Source organism: Nipponia nippon, unplaced genomic scaffold (assembly GCF_047370975.1).
Source record: "Nipponia nippon isolate SJK-2023a ecotype South Korea unplaced genomic scaffold, ASM4737097v1 scaffold_9, whole genome shotgun sequence".
Lineage (NCBI taxonomy): Eukaryota > Metazoa > Chordata > Aves > Pelecaniformes > Threskiornithidae > Nipponia > Nipponia nippon.
In genome coordinates this window covers 20617614-20639090 of record NW_028262413.1, presented here as the reverse complement: position 1 = coordinate 20639090, position 21477 = coordinate 20617614, and the positions used below count along the sequence as shown (strand labels likewise).

Genomic DNA, 21477 nt, shown 5'->3' with positions numbered 1-21477 from the left:
TCATTCACTTCCACCAGAGTATCATCAATTTTGTAATTTTTATTAGACACTATTTACTTTCCTTGCTAGTTCCACAATGCCAGAAACCATTTCTCAAAAAGGTGAGGGCAAGTCAGCAATACAGAGTGTCCTGTGCTCACTATATGTAAATTAATTCATTGTTTTCCTGGATCAAAGGCATCAAAGTACTGGCTACAGTTACCAAAGAATTTAATACCACATTTTTCTTCAAGGAATTCTGCTAAAGCAGGAGTTTCTGACCATTCTCAAGAACATCTGAGAACATAAGATGAACACACCATGAGGGACATCATCTCTGCCCATTTTAGAGCTTACACCTCACTGTACTTTCAGCCATACATGAAGAACGATGCACCCAAGTGGCACTGACTAAGAATGACAACACCAAATTCTGTAGCGCTTCACACTGAACGCGTCAGAGATTGCCAAACTTGGAGTCTTGCAGCATGTTCCAAAAGGTTTCACAAGGTCAATGCACCCCTTACTTCACACACTTGTCCCCTTCAATCCCCGCCCCCGTCCGAGGGGACTAGAAAAAGCGTACTTGCACCCCTGTCCCTGCTGGACAGGGACCCCAGAGCACCACGTAAGAGTCGGGAGAAATCAAGCACAGCCCCATATCCCAGAGATGCTCATTAAACTTTAAAGGCAGCACAGCCTATAACACAGCAACCCCTCACAACAAGACATGCCAGCTATCAGGAAAAGAGACGTGAGAGGCTGGAACGTTAAGCTGCACACTGCTTGAGTGCTATGACTCATAAGATGAGATGCTTAGCCCCAAGTGAAATGCTAACATTGAAAACAGGACAATTTAGTGGGGAGTTTCTGAAACTATCTTCCTTCCAAAGTTCTGCTGCACAGTCCAGAAGAAACTGATGGAATTGAAACAATTATTTCGGCACACATCTTCCACCTCCCTCACTGACCTTTGTAAAGGACTTCACAGCAAGGTGAAAGCTTGTTCAAGATTTAACAAACACAGGCTTAGAGAGGATCCTGTTCCCTAATTTAATGAAACTAGCATCACATGCAATTTTTAATTCTAGAACACACCTGTTTTTCCACACAACAAATTTTCAATGCACCATTGTCCAAATATTGAAAAAAGTTTCCTCATATTCTGAGGTATGATGCTTTTTTGCTTTATAATGAAGTACAATGCTTTACAGCTTGAGGAAGGCCCCCTTTTTAATGCTATCCCTGGCACTTACCTGGCCTCTCTGGCTGAACTTTTAAACAGAGCTGTCTTATGAAGTCTAGAGGCAGTTGAATAATTTCCTATTTAAAAAAAAAAAAAAAAATATATATACTTCAGCACAAAAATTAATATCCAGTTTAGGGGTCTTAAAATGGAATACTAAAGTTCAGTGGATGTTAACAACAGTATACTAAACTATATAATCAGCAGCTTTTCCCTCTGATTAACTGTCTGTATGAAGACCTGTACCTGCAATCACTTGCAATACCTACCCCACTATGAAACCAAGAACTAATTTAAATAAATATATGAAAAAAGAGCATTTTCAGTGCAAGTTTAATGCGCGTGAAGAAACTTGCATTATTTTGTCCTTTTCACAAATGAAAGAGTCCCGTTTCATCCCATCCCATGTCTCACATCCCACCCTTCCAAGGCAGAATCGTGTAACTCGAGTTCCAGGAGAAGGTGTAACTTTTCCACTCAGGTATCTGATGTTCAGTTAACTAGATCTGGCCACCCTGACGAACAGAGTGAGTAGCAAGGAAAAAGGTTACCTCTAGAAAGGCACAGAAACCTACACAATTCACATGAACCAGGTTTCTCCCCTTGTTTTGCAGTTAGTCTAAAAATATCTCTCTCACACACCTCTCACCTTATGCAGGGCACAGAAATGACCACTCCTCATTAGTAGCTTGAAATAGCTCCAACCACAGAGTACAATCCAATCACCTCATCAGCACAGAGCAGCATCTTTGTTCTGATCCAAGCGATTACAGTGTTTACAGCGTGTAAGCCATTTATTTTAAGAATAAAACATTTACCCCATGGTGATAAGAATAAAACATTTACCCCATGGTGATAAGAATAAAACATTTACCCCATGGTGAACATAGTTCTCCCCAAAGAACTGCTTCATGACATGTTTTCCAAAGTCTACGATGTTTTGCAGATGGCGTAGTATTTCCTCTGAAGTCTGGAAGACAGAAACATGGTAATTTAACTATGAAATAATGATAAACAACACTCAAGAATACATACACATACTAGTCAATGATTTAGCAAAGTAGCTTAATTGCTGTACAGAGTTTGGTAGGTCAGTGCACGTTGAAATTAAACAGATGCATGAGACATCTGCTACGTTTGTTTCCCTGCTGCTCTCTGAGAGGCTGGGATAACCAGGAAAATGGTCAGAAGAGATGATTCTTCTTCTCAAGTTTCAGGGGAAAAAGGACAGAGAAAATGAAAAAGGTGGAAGAGGGGGAGACCATTGGTCTTTGACCATTATTCTTAAAACAGCTCAAAGAACTGTAATAGTAAAAAAGAGATGCACAGCATGCCTTTTTACCAGCAGGTGAAGTGCAGGAGAGGCTTTGAGTGTTATAAAATACTTCACCTGGAGATGTGGAAGAGAATGGCCTAAAAGACTGAGCCACATGACAAACCTCTGCATGAACAGGTACAGAAGTTGCTGAATCCTGCCCCAGACAATGAAAAATCTTACTATAATGTCATCTTCTGTTAATTTTATGTTGTGTGTCTATAAGGAAACACAAAAGTTCTATCTAGCTTGGCATTTTTGTCTTGTAGAAGAAAGGAAGCTAAATGAGTAGTACCAGAAGCAGGACAGCAACATTAGTGCAGTCTGACTGACAGACTTCTGCTCATTAAAGAGGTAGCAGAGAAGCTTTACAACCGTATTCTCCCACTCCCAGCACCACAGCGTACTCTGGTTCTCTGCACAGTATTTTATTGTTACAATAGACAATCCCCAACCTCCTGTGTTCTTTTTTAACAGAAAGATTTTCTGGAAAAACACTACTTTGCCTACCACTGTACACTATAAAGCACTGAACCGTATAGATTCACTCTTGGGATTGAGCAACAGTGGAGGAAGAGAAACTGCAACACTCATGTCCAAGTTAGAAAATCAGAGGAAAAACAACACGAGCAGGAGGAAAAAAAAATAAACAGAGCAGAGTAAGAAAAAATGAAATGCTAGGAGGACAGCACTCGCATAACGACAAAGTCTAGAGAAAGGAGGAAAGACCGCACACAACAACAGTTGAAAACATTTGTAGGTAAAAGGAGATTGTCGCTAACCAAACAATCTTACTAACTTTGTTTTATAATACCATCGTAATAGGGAGATTATTTTTTTTTCCCCATCCGGAAGGGTTTGTTACCTAACAAACTTACACAAGTTGTGTAAGACTAAGAAAGGTTACAGTTTGTTACTGTACCACAAGTCTGCTAAGACTACATACCAAGTTTAATATTCTTCCTCTAGCAGGATTCATTTTCCAGACTGAAGCAGAAATACACAATAGGGCAATATGCAATAATGCTTTACAGAGAGAAAACTACAGTAATATACCTTATTACACACTTACTTCAGTAACATACCGTACTACATACTGATACTTCAGTATGCAGAGCACTGACCAAAAAACCGAATCCTTTGCAGCAAGTAGGAAAAACACAATTTTTCCAAAGCACTTACACAGCATTTCCATCATTCTATAAAGGCCAGGACAGCGCTTATTCTTTAAAATGCTTGGCATATTGTATGTGGAGTTGTTTCTCAGAACAGCTCTCCCTGTATCCTTTTAAGAGAGCCAAAATAAGCTTGGAGTCTCTTCCCAACAGGCAGCCTTCCACTGCTTGAGTCTTAGAACAAAACACACTATAATCCCTGAATAACTTTCTCAATTGCAGTCATCTGGTCTAAACAAGTGTATTTAAGAAAAAAAAAATTAATAGGCAACAAGATGTGCGAGCAGGCCACCCACATGGGTATGCAAGAGGATATTTTGCAGCAGTGTTGCTCCACCTGTGCTTCCCAGGAAGGCCAGTGCCCCCATCACCAGTGCTGAACACATCAAGGTCCTTCAGAGAGGACTGCTGGCAGCACAAGCTCCTTCACCCCTCTCGACCAGAGAGCAGAGGAGACCACCGCTGGGGAAATCTCTGCTCCCACCCTGAGCAGACTGCAAACATGCCGTATCCATCCTCCCTTACGTTTCATTTCTTCCAGGCTAGGAAAGAAGTTGCTTTGCAGAGGTGAAACTCCCTGGCAATTTCTACTCAAGAAATGCAAGCCCCAGAATTACATTATTGATTATGAGTGTTTTTCATTAAAACACTGAATTGTAACAATAAGATTACAATTTGCAATAACACCATGTTGTTTAACTACTAGATTATCTAGTCTCAAATTCATAACCAAACAGTATAAGTACAAAGCAGCGTCCAGACTTCTTTTCCTTGTCCAAAGGAGTTAAGCAGAAGAGACTGAGATGCATTTGTCCACATTCGAATTTCAGTATGGGTCTTACTAGAAAAATAGTTTGCTTCAACTGCTTCTTTCAGAGTTGTTTACATTGGATGAGCTACAATGTAATGCACAGATATGTAACGCTTCATATCCTAACTCATCTTGCACTAGTCAGAAATACAGACTACACCTAAAAAACTTTTTCTCCTCTACAGCTGTCATGTTGCTACGTCCAAGTTTGTCTCAAAACTCTGATTCTCCAGGACTTGTTTACAGATCTGCAGATAAAATATTTAATCTTCCGTTCTGCTCCAAGAAAAACTGATCCTTTAAAAAAAAATCAATCCTTAGAAAAATTAAATATATTCAAATTACATAATCTTCTATTTAGAAAGCAAAGCCAAAAGGAATTGTGTGTCACAAAGTCCACACAATCACAATACAAGGCAAACACAGAACACTGGAGCTGGCCAGCAGCCAGCTCTCCTCGAAACGTAGCACTTCTCCATGTAACAGGGGAGCTTTCTCTCAGTATGCATTTATCAATCCAGAGCATGAACTTAGATAGACACTTTAAAACGCTTTCAGAGGTACGCTCTGCCACTGCATGCATCCACAAATAGCCTTTTTGCTGCTACAATAGTAAGAAGAGACGTGTGCCTGTCTGGGGCAACTCTGAATGGATATTTTGCTAACAGTTTCTAGAAAGCAAACTCTTGGTGCTTCATCAGCTACAGCCCACAGGAATACCTACTGCAATCTATCTCTATGCTTGGAAGGATTCTGAGCAATTTCACTAATCTGATTACGCAGGGAAAAAAACATTTAATAACCTGACCAGCATTCAAATACTAACAGAACACCATGCCCAGGAGATTTTTTTTCCTTGTGTTTCGCTGTCCCAATCCAAAAAACTACATGCATACCAAAGCAGTCCAGAGAAGTATTATTGACTTCAACACTGTGGTGGGTAACTGTGAAAAGTCACTTCCTGGCTTCCTTTGTGACTTTGTCATACTTTGTCAATTTTTTAAAAACAATTACTATGCAACAATCTCTTCAGACTTAAAAAAAAAAGGGGGAAAAAAGGCTGGTACTCAGTGTTTTGTTTTGTTAAATAAACGGCAACAGACTTACTTTTTACTTAAACTTGTGGTCTAATTCTCCCTGCTACATTAAAAATTGAGATAAGCACTGCTTTCCTTTCTTCCAATCCACAGGGTTCTTCCCTGTGCCCATAAAAACTCTAAACATTATTATCTTGAACTACTACAGAAGCACAGGATACATTTTTGAAATCCTGCCACTATAAGCAGATCAAAAACTTACTTGAATCACACTTTAGTTTTACCACACTTTTTTTCAAGTAAAACAGTAGCAGAAAGGCCATCAAATAACTCGTACATACACTGTGCTCATGGGTTTTACCTTCCTCTGCTTTCCTCTGATCTACTTCAGAAACGTCTCCTCTTTTGTCCCTTGTTAAACTGGATACATTTCAAATTCATCTTCCTCATTTAAAGCAAAATGCCTTTCCTATAGGTTTACGGTCATCCTTATTTCTTTTTTCCTAAAATTAAGCACTCACCCCCAAGCGCTCAGTATAGCTGTAATGCTTTTTATATTTCTTTCTCATCAGAACAGTCTGCCACTGAACCTTACAAAGCCGTGGTTCAGAAGCTCCCGTAACTCAAGCCCTTCCCTGATCCCTCAGGTAACACACCCTAAAGACTACTCAGGAGGTTGAGGAAACGGCAGAATTTGAAGCTCCTGCCTCTTGTGCTCTCTTTTTTTTTTTTTCCCTTGGAGCACTGTGTTGACACTGCACTTTTACCCTCCACCTTTGATTCTTGATCATTTTTTATCTTTATTAAAGCAAGTCTAAGGTAAATCACTGCAGTTCCTTCTCGAGCAGAAACACCTTCTGCCACAGTCCAATAAACTGGTAGACTGTGTCCCACCATGTTCTTTTTGCAACAGACAGCACACTAAAATCACTCACTGACAAAACTTATTCTGCGAATATTTCATATTTTTGTCCAAATTCCATGGCTTTTTAGCTACTGAATAGCTAATCAACAGCAGATCTTTATCATGACACCAGTCCTGTGCTGTTCCTCTTCCGTCCCACCTAGCAACAGTCAGTAAAACTGTCATTTCTTCCTCAACATCACCCCACTCTCGTACGTTCATATGCAACATTAACACTTTCTCTGTTGCCACAGCTATCCTTACAGAAAGCCGTACCTTCTACACACTGCAGTCTTAACAATCTGTCCCACACAAAGGTCTTGATATCAGCAGTCACATAATCTTAGTTACGTAAGAGGACCTCAGATTTCCTCCTGTTGCCAAAACTCCTGAAACACAGGCACATTTCAAAACATGCCCTTATTCTTACTCTTATCAGTCACAGTTCTTTCATGGGTTTCCTGTTTCTCCTCAGACTGGTTATTAGCTTACCTGGGGGCTTTTATCAACAGTACACACTGAATCTTACCTTATTCTGGTTTGGGGGGAACTTCAAAAACCGCAGCACCACACAGCGCTAAAGAAAGATAGGAAAGAATATGGTTTCGTTAGCATTTAAGTACTTCATTATTTCTGAACAGCACAATTGTCTGATTCCCCAATTTACCTCATCTGAGAGATTGGGGGGGGGGGGGGGGGGGGAGATGGGGGAGAAAAGCAAAATAGGCATTTTAGATGGTTATTTCACTCAACTTGAAATCAAATACATCAACGTCTGTTCCCAGATTTGCCATCACTTTAACAAGGCAGCCACTGTGTGCTTCCAGTAACCAAGTCTAAGTGGGAAAATACTCCCTTAGCTTATAGCACTGCTCTGAAAAACCTGGTAAAACACAGCATCAAATGAACAGAAAAACAGCCTATCATTTTTGCATCAAAGGTCTTTGGGGGAAAAAAAAAAAAAAAGGAAGGGAAGACCCACTTAGAGATCATCTGCTTAGAGTATCAGCACAGCAGTACAAAATATTAAGACGACACTTGTCAGTTACCAGCAGTAGCTACACAGCTCTACTTATAAACACTAAAACCTGCTACTTCTAAACTTCCAAAAAGTAAACATGTAACACGGGGACAAATGCAGCAGGTTTCCAAATACTTTACCTTAAAAACAAAAAAAAAAACCACTACTAATTTTTGTCATTTTTACAATTTCTATCAAATTTCATAACAATTCAAAAACCTTCATATTTTCAAAGTACACAAATTCTAAAAACTTTCTCAGACTTTATTTTTAAGACTTCAGATAAAAATGTTTTGTAAATGTCCGAAGTAAATTAAGCCTTTCTCCTTAAGCCTATTAAGAGTGTCTTCCATCACAGAAGTCACCTAAAGTATCTTTCTCTCAATAAAATCTTGCTGAAATTAACCATTACACCTGGCAAACACTTTTATATTAAAATCAAAATTTGACATAGTATTAAGGAACCTGCAGCCTTACTAGGCGAGACAACACATAGTCCTGCCTCAGATTAGTCAGTCTAAATATCTGACGTTCAGGATATTTACTCCCACTGATGTACTTCAGCCTATTCAGATAAGATGTGGATAAAAACAACTGGGCACCACAGTAGGTAGAGATGAACAGCTCTTCTCTGAAGTTACCTCTTAGTCACCCAGTGTCTCCATTTGGACCTTTCCCAGACACAAAGGACTGCATTCTATTTAAAGCACTACCAAAGAAGTACTAACACTCAGATTCCCTGACAAAGATAATGCGGACAAAATGTCATCGTTACACATCAGGTTTATGGAATCTAAGCTTTTTCCCTACCAAATGACTTGCCATTAAAAAACCTCCCATAGCATGACAGCACCAGATATATTCCATATTTCAGGGCTGAAAGCTCTCTCCGGACAGTGCTGAGTGGGAGACAGCTGCAATTATCTTCAATTACTAACATGTAGAGAAAGAGCAGGAGGGGAAAAGCAAAACAGATGACAACATGTAATCCAAAATACTAACAAAACAAGATTCGGATTCAGACATTGCTAGTGAAACCCAGAAACAGCCCCTTCAATATCTAAAAAGTCTCAAGCCAGCATAAATCTCATAGTTCACCTACATCTGGAAAACACTCTCAGGTAAAAGGATACTTAGCTGAATTTTGATTCAACTTGTCCTGCAAGATCTAAACAGCATGAGTGTCGCAATAACAACAAACCAGATAAACTGAACACTAATTATAATCACCTGGATTTGACAAGATTGCTGGGTGACACTTACTCTTTTTCTCCATTATGACCTACACATGGATACCAGTGCTCAGGTCTGATGAGCCTGTACGCTCTGTGTATGCAGTATGTTATTTTCACAGTGTTTCAACTGTTTGGATCCCCCACTTTAAATATTCATAAACAACTGGATCAGTGGTGGAGTGATCTGATCATCACTTGTCACCAATTCAGTAACTTGATTCTGTAGTATTTCAAGGGTGCTGTAGATGTTTATCTATTAATCAGCTCCCAGCCAACAAGCTTCCAACCACCACTCTGGAAAATCCAATTGCTCTCATAGGTCTCACCACAGTATTTTTTCATTACCAAATCATTTCTGGAGAGGCACGCTAGGATTAAATGACCAAAACGATATATGGCAAAAGAAGAACACACTGCTTGTCTAAAGATGTCAAAAGGAAACAGAGCAAAGTTCAAACAAAACTTTTCACAGATGCACTTAAGGGGGGGAAGGGTGAAACAAAAACCAAACTACTATTTTCTTTTTGGGGGGGAAGTTTTCAGCTAGATCCATCCGTCTGTGCAATTCAACACACGGTTACACAAATATACTGCCACAGTACAAAGGTTAACTCATCAGATGTCAAAGATGCCAACTGCTTCAGAATTACTACCACTGAAAATACTGGTCCACATTTTTCATGCTATTGCATTACTGATTCACTTGACGGATTCTTTACTTGGAAATATCGTGGGTGGTTGTTACCATGAGGTTTTTGTCAGTTATCTTAAATGCCTTAGATTTTTTTTATATTTACAGATTGAACATCAAAGATGTAACATGCTTATCTGCATGCAAAAGAATGGCCCAAATCTAGAACAGAACAGATTTCTTAGGAGGTTGTCACTACTCCTTAGCACTTTGAGAATTAGATCAACTAGATCCTAACGCCCCCTAAATTTCATTCTCTACACATACCTCTGTAAGGCCTTCCACTGCTTAACACCACTTCCATCAGTGCACTATTACCATCAAAGTGTTTAGCTAATTGGATAATAGTCCCATACAGACAAAAAGATGAAAAAAACTGGCTGCAAAATCAGAGAAAAAAAAGAAACCGTGCATGAAGGTAGGCAAATGAAACACATGAAACATTAAGTGGCTTCCCATCTTTTGAAGCAGCAAGACAAGCTAGAAAAATAGTGAATTCAAAGGAAGAATTTTGTCTGCAATTTTTTTTTTTATTAAAGGCAGGCCTTTCTCTACAAGTATGTTCAGTATCCAGTTAGTGACAAAAGACTGAAAAAAAAAAAAAAAAGCCATCAGAATATCAAACACAACTGCTCTTACTCTCCAAATACTGAATTTAAGTGTGACCCTCAGACCCTCACATGAGAGCACAGCAGTTTGAGAACAGATAACAAACAACATTCTTACTGGCGTCCAGGACCACACTAAGGCTACAACAAAAACCATTTCCAATTGTTACAGAAAACTGAAAACAAACGATAGCAACACGGATACTAAAACTTGTGTCTCTCAAAACACATCCACAATCGCTGGGCTGCCGAGACGATGTAAAAGCAGAAGCCTGTGCTCTGGAGAAGCACTATCTCAAGCCACAGCGTTTTGAGACTCCAGCCTTAAGCTTAAGGTCCCATCAAGAAAGGCAAACATTTCTTTAGCACCCTATCATAAACGGATTGTTTGGGTTAAATCATAACTGGACGTTAATGGTCGCCAATAAAGAGACAAGAAGCTATGGGAGGGGCTGCGAAAATGCACTCAAAGAAGCCACTGTCATCACAGAAACACATGGATGCATACACACAACTCTTGTCCTAATGTATCTTGGGTAAAAATAGTTTAGTTTGCTAGTCTTAGTCCCCACGAAGGTTATCTGCAAGAATTTTTCTTCTCCAAAGCAGTTACTACAGCTATTATTTTAATCTTACTTAGTGAAATCCAAAAACAAAGTAATCCTTGGTAGTTAGGCCAAAATATGCCTGGCATCAATCCAGGTACTCTGGATTAAGAAGGAGCATTATGAAACAAAGATAAAAGCTTACATCTATTTCTCTACCGATTGATGTTTGATATTGGCCTTATATTTTCCAAAAATGTCTTCTAAACTTCATTATCATAAGATAAAGCTACCACGCAGGCCTCCTGAACTGGAGAGTTTTCAGAAGTTAAATACAGTTGGGGCAAACATATAATCTTGATACTCCCCATCAGAGAAAAACCTCGTTTGCATCACTGAGGGTTTTTTCAGGTTTCTGTCTCTTGCTACATTATTAAAAAAATCTGTATAGGAGTTGGTGCCAGTGAAAGAAATAGAAAAATTTGTACAAAATCAATCTCAAATGCTAGTAAAATTGTTTAGAAGTACAGAAAGATGTGTATTTTCCTTCTGCTGTTACCACCTCAGCTCACATGGTTTTAAAATAAGCTTCTGTATGAAAATATGAAGAATTAGCCTGTCCAAACATAAAGCCTAGGAAACATCACTTCAGCTTCTGCTTTTCCATATAAGCAGGTTCACATCATTTGTTATTACTCTATTATTATTCTAAACAGCATGTGTTAAGTGTTTTTGTCTAGAGGGAAAGCATTACTCTAACATCTAGTTCTGCAACTGCCCAGGATAACTAGAAAAAGATTCTTACCTAGCTGATTACCAACTTGTGTTCACACATGCAAGATCTCTTGGTAGAAACCAAGGCACTTTGGGAAGCAACTTTTTAAGTCCCAAAAGGAAATCCACCCCTCTGCCCACCCCCCATCTCCCGCACTCCACACCATCTCATAAATTGTGGTATCTAAACTCACCAGTATTTTTGTAAGCCCTATATGCAATTTTAAATCACAAAGTTACCTACCTGTCTACTATACTCTATTGTCAATACATTTATTTTGAAAAGGCACACGATATACAAGCAGAACAAGAAAACCCGCATTTGTTTTAAAGTTGCCCACATAGAAGTCACGAGCTTCCAATCGTAAACAACATAGGGGAAAACACTTTCAAAGACTAGTACCAAATCTTTCCCTACAATTATTACTATACTATTTGTTGCAACCAATTACACACACCACCACCAACTACTACCTAAGGAGATGAAGATATGAAGTCGACTACTTTTAGAGAATGGTACCTGAAAAGGCTCTTGAGTTTCTTTATGCAGCAAAAACTGATGTTCAATTCATTGCCTTTTGCTGAACCTGAAGAGCTATCCAGAACTCACTGAACACAGATGTAAGTATGCCAAACCGTCTAGCACCATTGTAGTTATTCATTGCAACCTACGCATAGTGGATTTACAACAGTGTACAGCAATGATACCTACAAAAAGTGCATTCTATCTAAATTTCAATCAAAGGGAGGGAGAGGGGTTAAATTACACCGAACTGCTATTCAAGCCTTACTTGAACATAGTGATATGCAAATACTAATTAATGACAGTTTCAATGGTACTAAATATGAACTACGGAACTATTTTGCTGGTATTAAGCTATTTCTGCAGTAGCACATTAGAGCTGCGTGCAGTATATGCCAACTAAAAAAATTACTCTGACACTTTTTATTCCAAATTTACATTCCACAACCCCTTCAATTCCAACTCTAGTTTGAGGACTTTAAACAGAAAACGGTGGTTTTCTATTCAAAAAATTGAATTTCTAGGAAGGAGGCAAATAGACAAAGAGGTGTCATCTTCACATCTCATAAAAGACAGCTGCACAGAGGAGAGTTCCTTCTGAAAACTAATAAAACTCACTAAAAACATACCCACTACGCTGCCCAGGCACTTCAGTCAAAGCTTACCTTTATGATACTCAACACAAGACGTTTTTAAAGGTCTCCTCATCCAGGGTGTCAGCGTGCTGTGCAACATGGAGGGTTGCGGGAGATGAAAACAAACTAAGCACTAGAAAATTTTGCAGCTTTTGAATGAAGTACACATAGTAATATTGTATACAAGTATTGTTTTCCAACCCAGTTTTGTTCTGTATAAGGTGGATAAGATCACAGAAAACAAAGTGAGGAAAGCTACATTTCCTGCCAGTATAGAGGAAGTTTAGCAATTGCTCACACAAAGTGCAAGGAAGCATTCAAAAATCGCAACAATACTCTTTTATTTAGCATAGGAGTCCCTTAAGAACAATCTTATTTCTTTACATGTAAAGAATTTCTGGCATAGCACCTGGCCTGACACCATTCAATATCTTAAACCATTATTTGGAAGCAAACACCACCACAATACTTGTTTTCTTTAGCAAAGAGCTCATCAGACTTCAGATACTCATTCCACTTTTTTCTTGCTTGCTTATAACCTAGATTCCCATGATAGTTAAGCACTAACTCAGGTTTCACTTTATAGCTAAGCTTTGTATAACCTTGCAACATGCAGATGATACTAATTCCAAGAGAATTTTACGATTGCACTAGCCATGAGTGAGAAGGAAATGTTTGCCCTTCAGCTAAGCCACCTAATAACAGTACCTGAAATGATATCCAGTGATACACTCACGGGTACTAGGTGGAAACACATACCAGAGAGAGAACAGAATGGATAAACCTATTGATGCCTGGCCATCAGCATACATTGCTACAGTCTGGGTAGCACGGTACGTGTCCTTGATACCCTGGCTGTTAAAAACAAGCAAAAAAAATCTGGCCTTTAACACTGAACAGTGTATCAAATACCTCATCCATCTGTCAAACAGGTGAGTTATACCAGCAAGAACGTGGAAACACGTACTAAGCTTCCTTTAAAGTGCTCTAAACCTCCACCTATCAGCAGCATACACTTCCCAGCATTAAGCTGTCTAGTCAGCTTCTGTTATGTTCGGTAAACAAGGCGTTTCAGGAAAATATTAATAGGGAGGGGAGGAAGTAAAAAGTCAAAACACTAAGAGGGATTAGAATGAAGTTAAGTAATAAAATGGGGATTTAGAACAAGTTAGTAATTCCCAGCATCCTGAACACCTCAGCTAGAAGAAACCTAAGTAAGGTTCTTGGGCAACTGTTCAATCGAATGCAGCGTCTCTGTTCCTTCCTGAGCAAAATCAGAACACAGTTATTGCATACCTCAGAAATAATACACTGAGGCAAAGAAAACACCCACTGAAAAGCTGGCAGGGAGGAAAGAACTGAAGGAGTGAATAAAATAGGCTATTAGACTGACCACTCCTATATAGCTTACGTGTCAGCCAAGTTACTTCCACCAAACCAACCAACCCACTACTGCTGTCGACTGAGGGAAGACACATGTGCAGCATAGAAAAGGCAAAGTGTAGTCTTACGAACTCCATCATCACTGCATTTAGCAAACATTTGTAACAGACAAAAAAAACCGCTTTTTAGATAACAACTCGATCTCATTAACTGTGAAAAGCAACTCATTCAAGTTTGAGCTAGCGCAGAACCCAAACAGAAAAAGCAAGACTGTTTTAAATCAAGGCTAACTACCTCCTGAGCTTGTCTGCAAAACTGGGATCCATTTTTACGTTTTCATTGCATATAGCCTTCAGCATTCGCAAAAGTCACTCAAAAAAAAGAAAACAAACAAACAAAAAAAAAACCAGACATAAAGTAGAGTTTGAATTTCCAAAGAAAATCACCAGAGGACAAGTCTGCTCCAGTACCACTATTAGGAGAAGAAGATGACACCTCTGAAAAAAAGTATTCTGGGGGGAGAAAAGGAGAGTGTCATTGTTGCTGCTACAGTTAAAGTATTGCTGTCGTATTACATTAGAGTACTAGACCAGATTCGCAGTGTTTCTGTCTCCCATCTCCTTCCACACGCATGCTGCGTTTTCCTATCTGCATCTACAGAACCTAAGGCACTAATATGATAAGTTTTAATTGCTGCCTTTCTGTTCTTTCTCCTCTCTTCATTCAGCCCTGCTAGCCAGTGCCACCTTCCCTTTCACTTTATGAAGATACTACCTACACTGCACTACATTCAGAGCATTCTTTCAGTGCAGAAACCTGGTAAAAGCCAAGGAAAAAGTAAATTTAACTACACTAGTGCAATATGAAATTGAAATCCCAATATGGAATTAAAATTCTGTATAGATGTTGACTCAAGCTGTTAACTTTTTTTGGGGTCAAAAAAAGCTTTGCAGCTAGTCCACAGAACTGGAAGTGCTTCCAACTTTTAATTCTTCGTTTATAGTAAAAGCTTTTTAGATTGTACTCAAGTAGAGTTAGTCCAATTAGTTATGACATCTACAATCGCAGTTGTACCAGTTCAGCCAAAGAACCAAATACAAACAAATACGAAACTGTCTTCTTTTTTTTCCAGTAACCATAGATAGGCATTCAAATGTCAGTTAACCAAGGTTAACACAAGGAATCACACCGCTTCATACAGATCCCAAATTCCAACTCAAATTGATGATTGCCTCCTGTTCCTAAAATCTTGATTGCTGTTTACAGCAAGGCAGACACCTCTTTCTTTCTTTTCCCCTGCTGACACACCCTGATCACATACTTGGCTTTTCAACTGTTTACAGATGCTCGCTTCAATAAATTTGGGCAGAAGCTCCTTTACTTGCTCACAATAAATAAATAAGTCAGTTACAACTAGGAAAGAAGGAACAAAGCAATATATTATGTTTAGACATCAATTTGTTTTCTTGTCCTTTTTCTAAGTAGGCAAAGGGTGTGCAGGTGTGGGGTTTTTGCTAGACAATGTTTAGATACACACACCCACAAAAGAATACAATGCTGGAGAAACCAGGTCAAAGAAATGCCCTACGAACTAGCAAAAAAGCAGAAGAGGTTTTACTGGCCCTTAATCCCCATTAAAGTTCATGCTGGAATCTTGGACCAAGTCATTCACATGGAAGTTTTGCTTCCTCCAGAAAATTCTACAGAACCAGATGCAAAACTCATCCCTGTATTACATCACATAGCCTTGGTGAATCTTTTGGATACATCCAGAGCATGAAATCTATCAGAAATAAGAATCAGCATAGGTTTTGAATTTAAATAGGGTACAAAGGATGCAAAAATGTTTAAGTTCAAGTCTTACCAAAACTACATCTTCCCCATTCGTCAAAATAAAATTCAATAAATACAAGTTGCATCTTACCTTTTCTGATCATTTCTTACTGTGAAAGAACCAAGACATGGCTAACTTGGCCGTATTTTAAATCAGAGCAATATTTAGAGAAGGCCATTGTTAATAAGCTATTGTATTTATACTCACAAGGAACAGCACCTAGTTTTTCAGTATTTTTCCCCCTACCTGAAGACTCTCTAATACAGGAATCCGCAGTCTGTTCAATATTTCCTTGAAATATTGATGTTAATTCACTATTCATGTGTTAATTCATAGATGTTAATTCACTATTCCACAGACATTAGGAAAAAAAACAAACGGAACACAACCAAACAAAAAACAGAACACAACTGAACAAAATCCGCTTTGTAGTCAGGGATCTGGAATTTCTCAGGAACAACTCGGAAGTTTTGGGGGCAATACTTCAGTGACACTAATTTCAATAGGACAAAACAGATTCAGCCAACTCCACACAGAAAAAGGATGGAAGAAGAAACAGGACATGCACATTTTTGAACTTGCACAAAATGACATGATCAGAAAAAGTGCCTTAAGAAGATTCTCTCAGCAAGACAGCAATTAATGATCAGCATCACTCCCCTCCTGTCAAACAAGACCAAATAGGAAAGCTGCAGCTAGCTAGCAATTCTAACCGTAAGCTTTTCACTCTTCCAACAAAAACCCGTGTCTAAACATACAATCTTGTTAATAGTCCTCTCTCAAAGTAAGTTTATTATGACAAAATTTTCCACTAAGAATAATTTGTCATTATTCTTAAAAACAAACCAACCAACCAACCAACCACAGGAAAACTATTTCATATTGCAAAAGCACCATTAGGAACAATTACCTAGCCTGATTTAACATAAAGCACCCCCTCATGAGTAGAATTATTTTATTCCAAAAGCCAAAACCAAATCCATCTCCCCCATACGCAGAAAGCGTCTTTCTGCACACACGTTGCAGCCATCATAATGCAGCTGCCAGCAGAAGCAGCCGCAGATATAGCGAAATCAAAGACTACTGTTAAAATGCAAGATACTCCTCTCTCCTAGCAACCTCTGCTCTCTACAGTCCCCTACAAAGCCAGAGCAAGGATCAGGAAGGATGCCTGCGAAAGCAGCACTGTGGTATCTTCCATCTTTACCCATGTCTTGAAGGGGGGCGGGGTGGTGGAATCACAGAGAAGAGTCAGACATTATTCACTTACCATAGGCACCAATTTTGGGAATCTTCTGCAAGGTTGATTATCAGACCCGAGTCCCTCACCCAGTCTCCTTAGCTCTGCTTCATTTACCTTCTCCCTCTACCCTCCCTCCCCCTTTTCTATTTCATAAGCTTACATATGCTCTGTAGACGGTTTACACATTTACTAATTAAGTCTCATACCAAAACCCAAGGATATCTGTCAGAGCTGCAAGCGCTCCAAGACAAGGAGTAGGTTATTACTAACAATCAAGGCATCTGAAGATACAAACCACAACCTTTTGCAAGCACACACCAAGGTTCCTCTAGACCATCTCATCAAATAAGAAACAAGCTGGGGAAAAAAAAAAAACCTCCTCTTTTCTTGTACCACCTCCCAGTAGTCACCCTGAAACACAAGCTTAATGTTCAAACATATTGTAAAATGAAGCATTTGGTTACCATAATATCCCAACACGGGGGAAAAAAAAAAAAAAAAAAAGTAGAAATCAACTGCAGTGACGCACAGGAGGAATGTACATACTTCATCTCACAAAGCAAAAATTGGACATTGCAAGCCTATGTTTCAACACTGAAAGGAAATACAAGTCATTATTTCTAGAGTTGCTTACACCACTTTCTACAAACATCTCCTGAAGCCTTCTGAAATGAACTGCTAAGTGTCTCTGTAAGAGCGAGCAACTAATTAAAACGCAGAACTACAAAAGAGGATTTCCAGCTCACTTCTGAAAAACTAGTATCTGTTGACTCTTTCTAAGGTGGAGATACCAAGAAGGTAACTGTTCTATAGCAGTTCCTCTGAACCCTCTCTACTGCTCGAGAGTAGAGAGAAGGAAGGAAAGCGTGGTTTAGCCCTCTTTTTACATCAGAAGCCAAATTCAATGTGGAAGGAGCGACACTCCAATAAAAATGCAGGGAGTAAGAAGCATACTTTCAAAACCACCTGGCTGTCTGTGACGGTGTTTGGTTCAGGTTTTGTAGAGCTGTATCTGTACTGCAGAACTTTATGCATCTCTGAGACAGCAACTAAAACAAGGAACCAGACAATTCACTGGGTAGCGTGAAGGGTGGCAAATAACTTATTTGAAGAGGATACTATGATTCAATCAAATATTCAAAATTGCAACCTATGGACAAGGATCATACAGACACTACCTGAATGAACTTGCAGGTTTTGTGTACTTCACACTCATCTTTCCAACTGTCTCAAGCACTGTCTTCAGGAACCAACAGAGTTGCCAGTTGTATTTCTCACTAAAATCAATGCTGTAGGAAAGCTGTCTTTGTTTGTTATCTAGTAGAAGTATTTCAACAGGCTGCAAGACTACACAAAGGCTTTTTGACCACAATTCAGTTTCAACTTGGATTAACTTAATCACAGATGCAATAAAAACCAACAAGAAAAGCTTTATCAACAGAGAAATTTGTACTATAATATTGTATGTCTTCCAGAATTTTAGATTCATCAGAACTGAAACTCTAAGGAGCCACGAAAGCAGAAGTTTGAGTATACACCAAGAAAGCAAGTAGGCGGCTCCAGAGATAACAATGGTAACTGGAAATGCTCGGCACACCTTCCATCTTTATTCATCAGATCACTTTCTAAATAATGGAGAACTTATTTTAATAACTCTGTAAAACTATCACTGTAAGAAGAGACAGGCTGACGGGACCATGCCCTGCCTAAGTCCTCTCTTCTTAACCACGCGAATAAGGTACAAAGATGCACTTGCACTTGATTTCAGCCGCTCATTTCAGTACAGCGTTCCGCAGGCTGTAGGAGCGCAGGCACACAGGGAGACTCTAGTCACTGTCGCATTCTGCAGTATTAATAATCGGTAAGAGGAAACAGCACATCAAGCAGTACTTCACAACACCTTCACCTAAACAACAGAGCATGTTCCACAGAATACCAACGTCTGACTGTCAAACTTTTGTCTATATGCCACCATTCAAAGGCACTGGAAAAAACATTTGCACGTTGCCTGCGCCTAGGGCTTATCAGCTCATCACTAGCAGAGCTATTAGTTGGGCATGTGACTTTTCTATAACCAAGTTTTTAATTTTGGTACTGTACTAACTCAGGATTAACAGTGCGTTACATTCACATCTTAAAGGGAAAGATATAAGGAATGGAGCAAACCAAAGAAATAAGCATAGCCTTAAACACACGAAAGCACCGTGAACTGATGATGCACACCTTGTTCCTCTTCACCCCCAATCCAGCCACACTCCACACAACCAAGAGCAGCAGCGTCCATCCAGGCTGCCTGCTCACCGCAGCCCTAACATCCTGTGCTTGATACGGGAGCTTGCATGGTACCTGTTACCAGTGCTTCAAAGAGCAGTCCTGAGGGCAGGAGTTGAAAGAAAATTCCCTGGATCTTACTTCATGAAGGGCAAAGAAGCTCATACCCTCTTCTCCAGAAAGACAGGAATAATTTTTTTGTTGTTATTGTTTTGTTTTGTTTTTTAAAACTTCTCAGATCATCCAGAAGAAGCAAGAGAGGTTCAGACCTACACAGACAGGGACAAGCCTCCTCCTCGCATTCCAAAACAGTACTATTCATCCACATGCAGAACATGGAAACAACAAGCACACACACAGTTCCACCCTGGCCTCTCACTTACCACCCCAGCACTCGTATCTGAGCATCCATTCAGGTCTCCCTTGCCACAACCAAATTGCTGTCCCTCCCACTAGCATTTATAGGCAAAAAATGTGAACTGAAGAGATACAGAATGAAGCAAGGACAGTTAAAATGAAATTCATTGTCTTAGTTATGCTGCTATTCTGTTCACGCAAACCTGAGAATGACTTGACATCAGATCACAAGAACAATGATTAATCATGCAAGTATGTCCTGTTTGTAAGAGGCACAAAGTAACAATTAGCAACTAAACAGTATTTTACACACCCCAATTTTATAAGAGTTCGCCATCAGTAGGCACAAAGCTCTAAGACAAAAGCTTTACTGGTTCAAAGCTGTCTATAAAGGAAAAACCCTATCTATTTCACTTTTACTCTTTCTTAAAGTTTTAGCATCTTGTTAAAAACAGAACTGACGCACTCAGCAACTATTCTGAATCCCTGGCAGACTTCCTCACTTTCTAGGTCTTTAAAGATATCACAATTACATCACTATTAATCATTACATATTCTGATCCCGATAATTCAGTAACTCAGTATTTTTTAAACTATCTTTTTCAAAGTTAAAATTTAGACAGGAAACAAAACCATGCACTTTCTTCTTATCGCAAAAATATCTTTTAAAAAGTATTTTATATAAAGAAAGAGAAGGAAGAAACAAGAGCCACAGAAGTGCTCCTCCTAAAGTTTGGAGAGCACTGTAAGATTTCCAGCATTTTCTCAGACTTGATATTTGTTAACATTTTTTACATCTAGTTTATAATTCAGAAAACAAATATCAAAAGAATCCAGTAGTTTCAGTCGTTCATTTAGACATTGTAAAAAAAATAGTTCTCAGGATTCAACTCTTATTGTAGATCTTTTTTCCACAGAAAGCCTACATTTTATCATTTTGGCTTTACTAGTTTTAAATCTATGCAGCATCAAGAACATTCTTTGGCAAATCCACACCAGAACTTAAACTGAAATATAAATACATTTTTAAGGCAAAAAATAGCCACAAGTACTTTTTAGAAAAAGAATAAAACTCTTCCAAGGGACAATATATTAAGTAAATAATATACATCCAAGTGAGGCAAGAGTACAGTAACAGCAATCAAATGAACACGTGCTTTTTAAACTGACATAGGATCTGCTTGATTGAATTTAGCTTCGTTTAATCGTTACTGCTCACCAAAATGCTGAATCTATTTTACCTCTTACTTTTTAATTAAAAAAAAAAAAAAAAGAAAAAACCAACCAAAAGACCCCCGAAGGGTAAATCGAAGCACAGGGATGAAACGACCGGCCCGTTCACACAGAGGTCTCCGGCCCAGCCAGAAACCGAAATTATATTCTGGAGTCCCAATTCAGCACTGCAGCAAGCGTTCAAACCCTTGTCTAGAAAAAGAGTCAGTGACAAAAGGAAAAACATTCCTTCTCCAGATTTCTTTCTCCTGTCACACGCACACACGAGCATCAGGATAGAAAAGGGAAATTTTCAGTGCTTTTCCTCTCAACCCCGCTTCCAGAAGACAGATGTCTAGTCATCGGCTGCTCTCCCTTCCACTACTTCTACTGCCAAACCCGCACAAGCCGTAGGGGAGAACCAGGGTAAACGCCTGCTAATCCCTCCCAAAGGAGACGCACGGCTTCCCCGCACGCTCCCGCCGGTACGCAAACACTCCGCGACTGGAACGGAAAACTACTTCGGGAGAGAACGGAGGGCCGGACGGCGGGGCCGGGCGGCCGCTCCCGCCGAGGGGGAGGCCCGAGCACCTGGGGGCAGACGCCCGGGGCGGCACCGCGCCGGGCAGGGCCAGGGCCGCCGGGCACCCCCGCCCTGCCGGCGGCCTGCGGAGACCC

At 39.5% G+C, this 21477-nt stretch overlaps 1 protein-coding gene across 4 annotated transcripts in view; it reads right to left on the bottom strand.

Moving 5' to 3' along the window:
• The window catches only part of IPPK (inositol-pentakisphosphate 2-kinase), a 60259-nt gene that overhangs the window by 12524 nt on the left and 26258 nt on the right, over positions 1 to 21477 (bottom strand). For 2 of the 4 annotated variants that reach the window (XM_087744685.1, XM_087744684.1), the window contains 3 exons: positions 6997 to 7044; positions 2100 to 2195; positions 1236 to 1302 (listed from right to left, as the gene is read on the bottom strand). In XM_087744685.1, the coding sequence (XP_087600811.1) occupies positions 1236 to 1302; positions 2100 to 2195; positions 6997 to 7044 (211 nt within the window). Of the gene's footprint in view, positions 1 to 1235; positions 1303 to 2099; positions 2196 to 6996; positions 7045 to 20872; positions 21147 to 21477 lie in introns of those variants that run through there. The other 2 variants (XM_087744686.1, XM_087744683.1) reach the window with 2 other exon arrangements.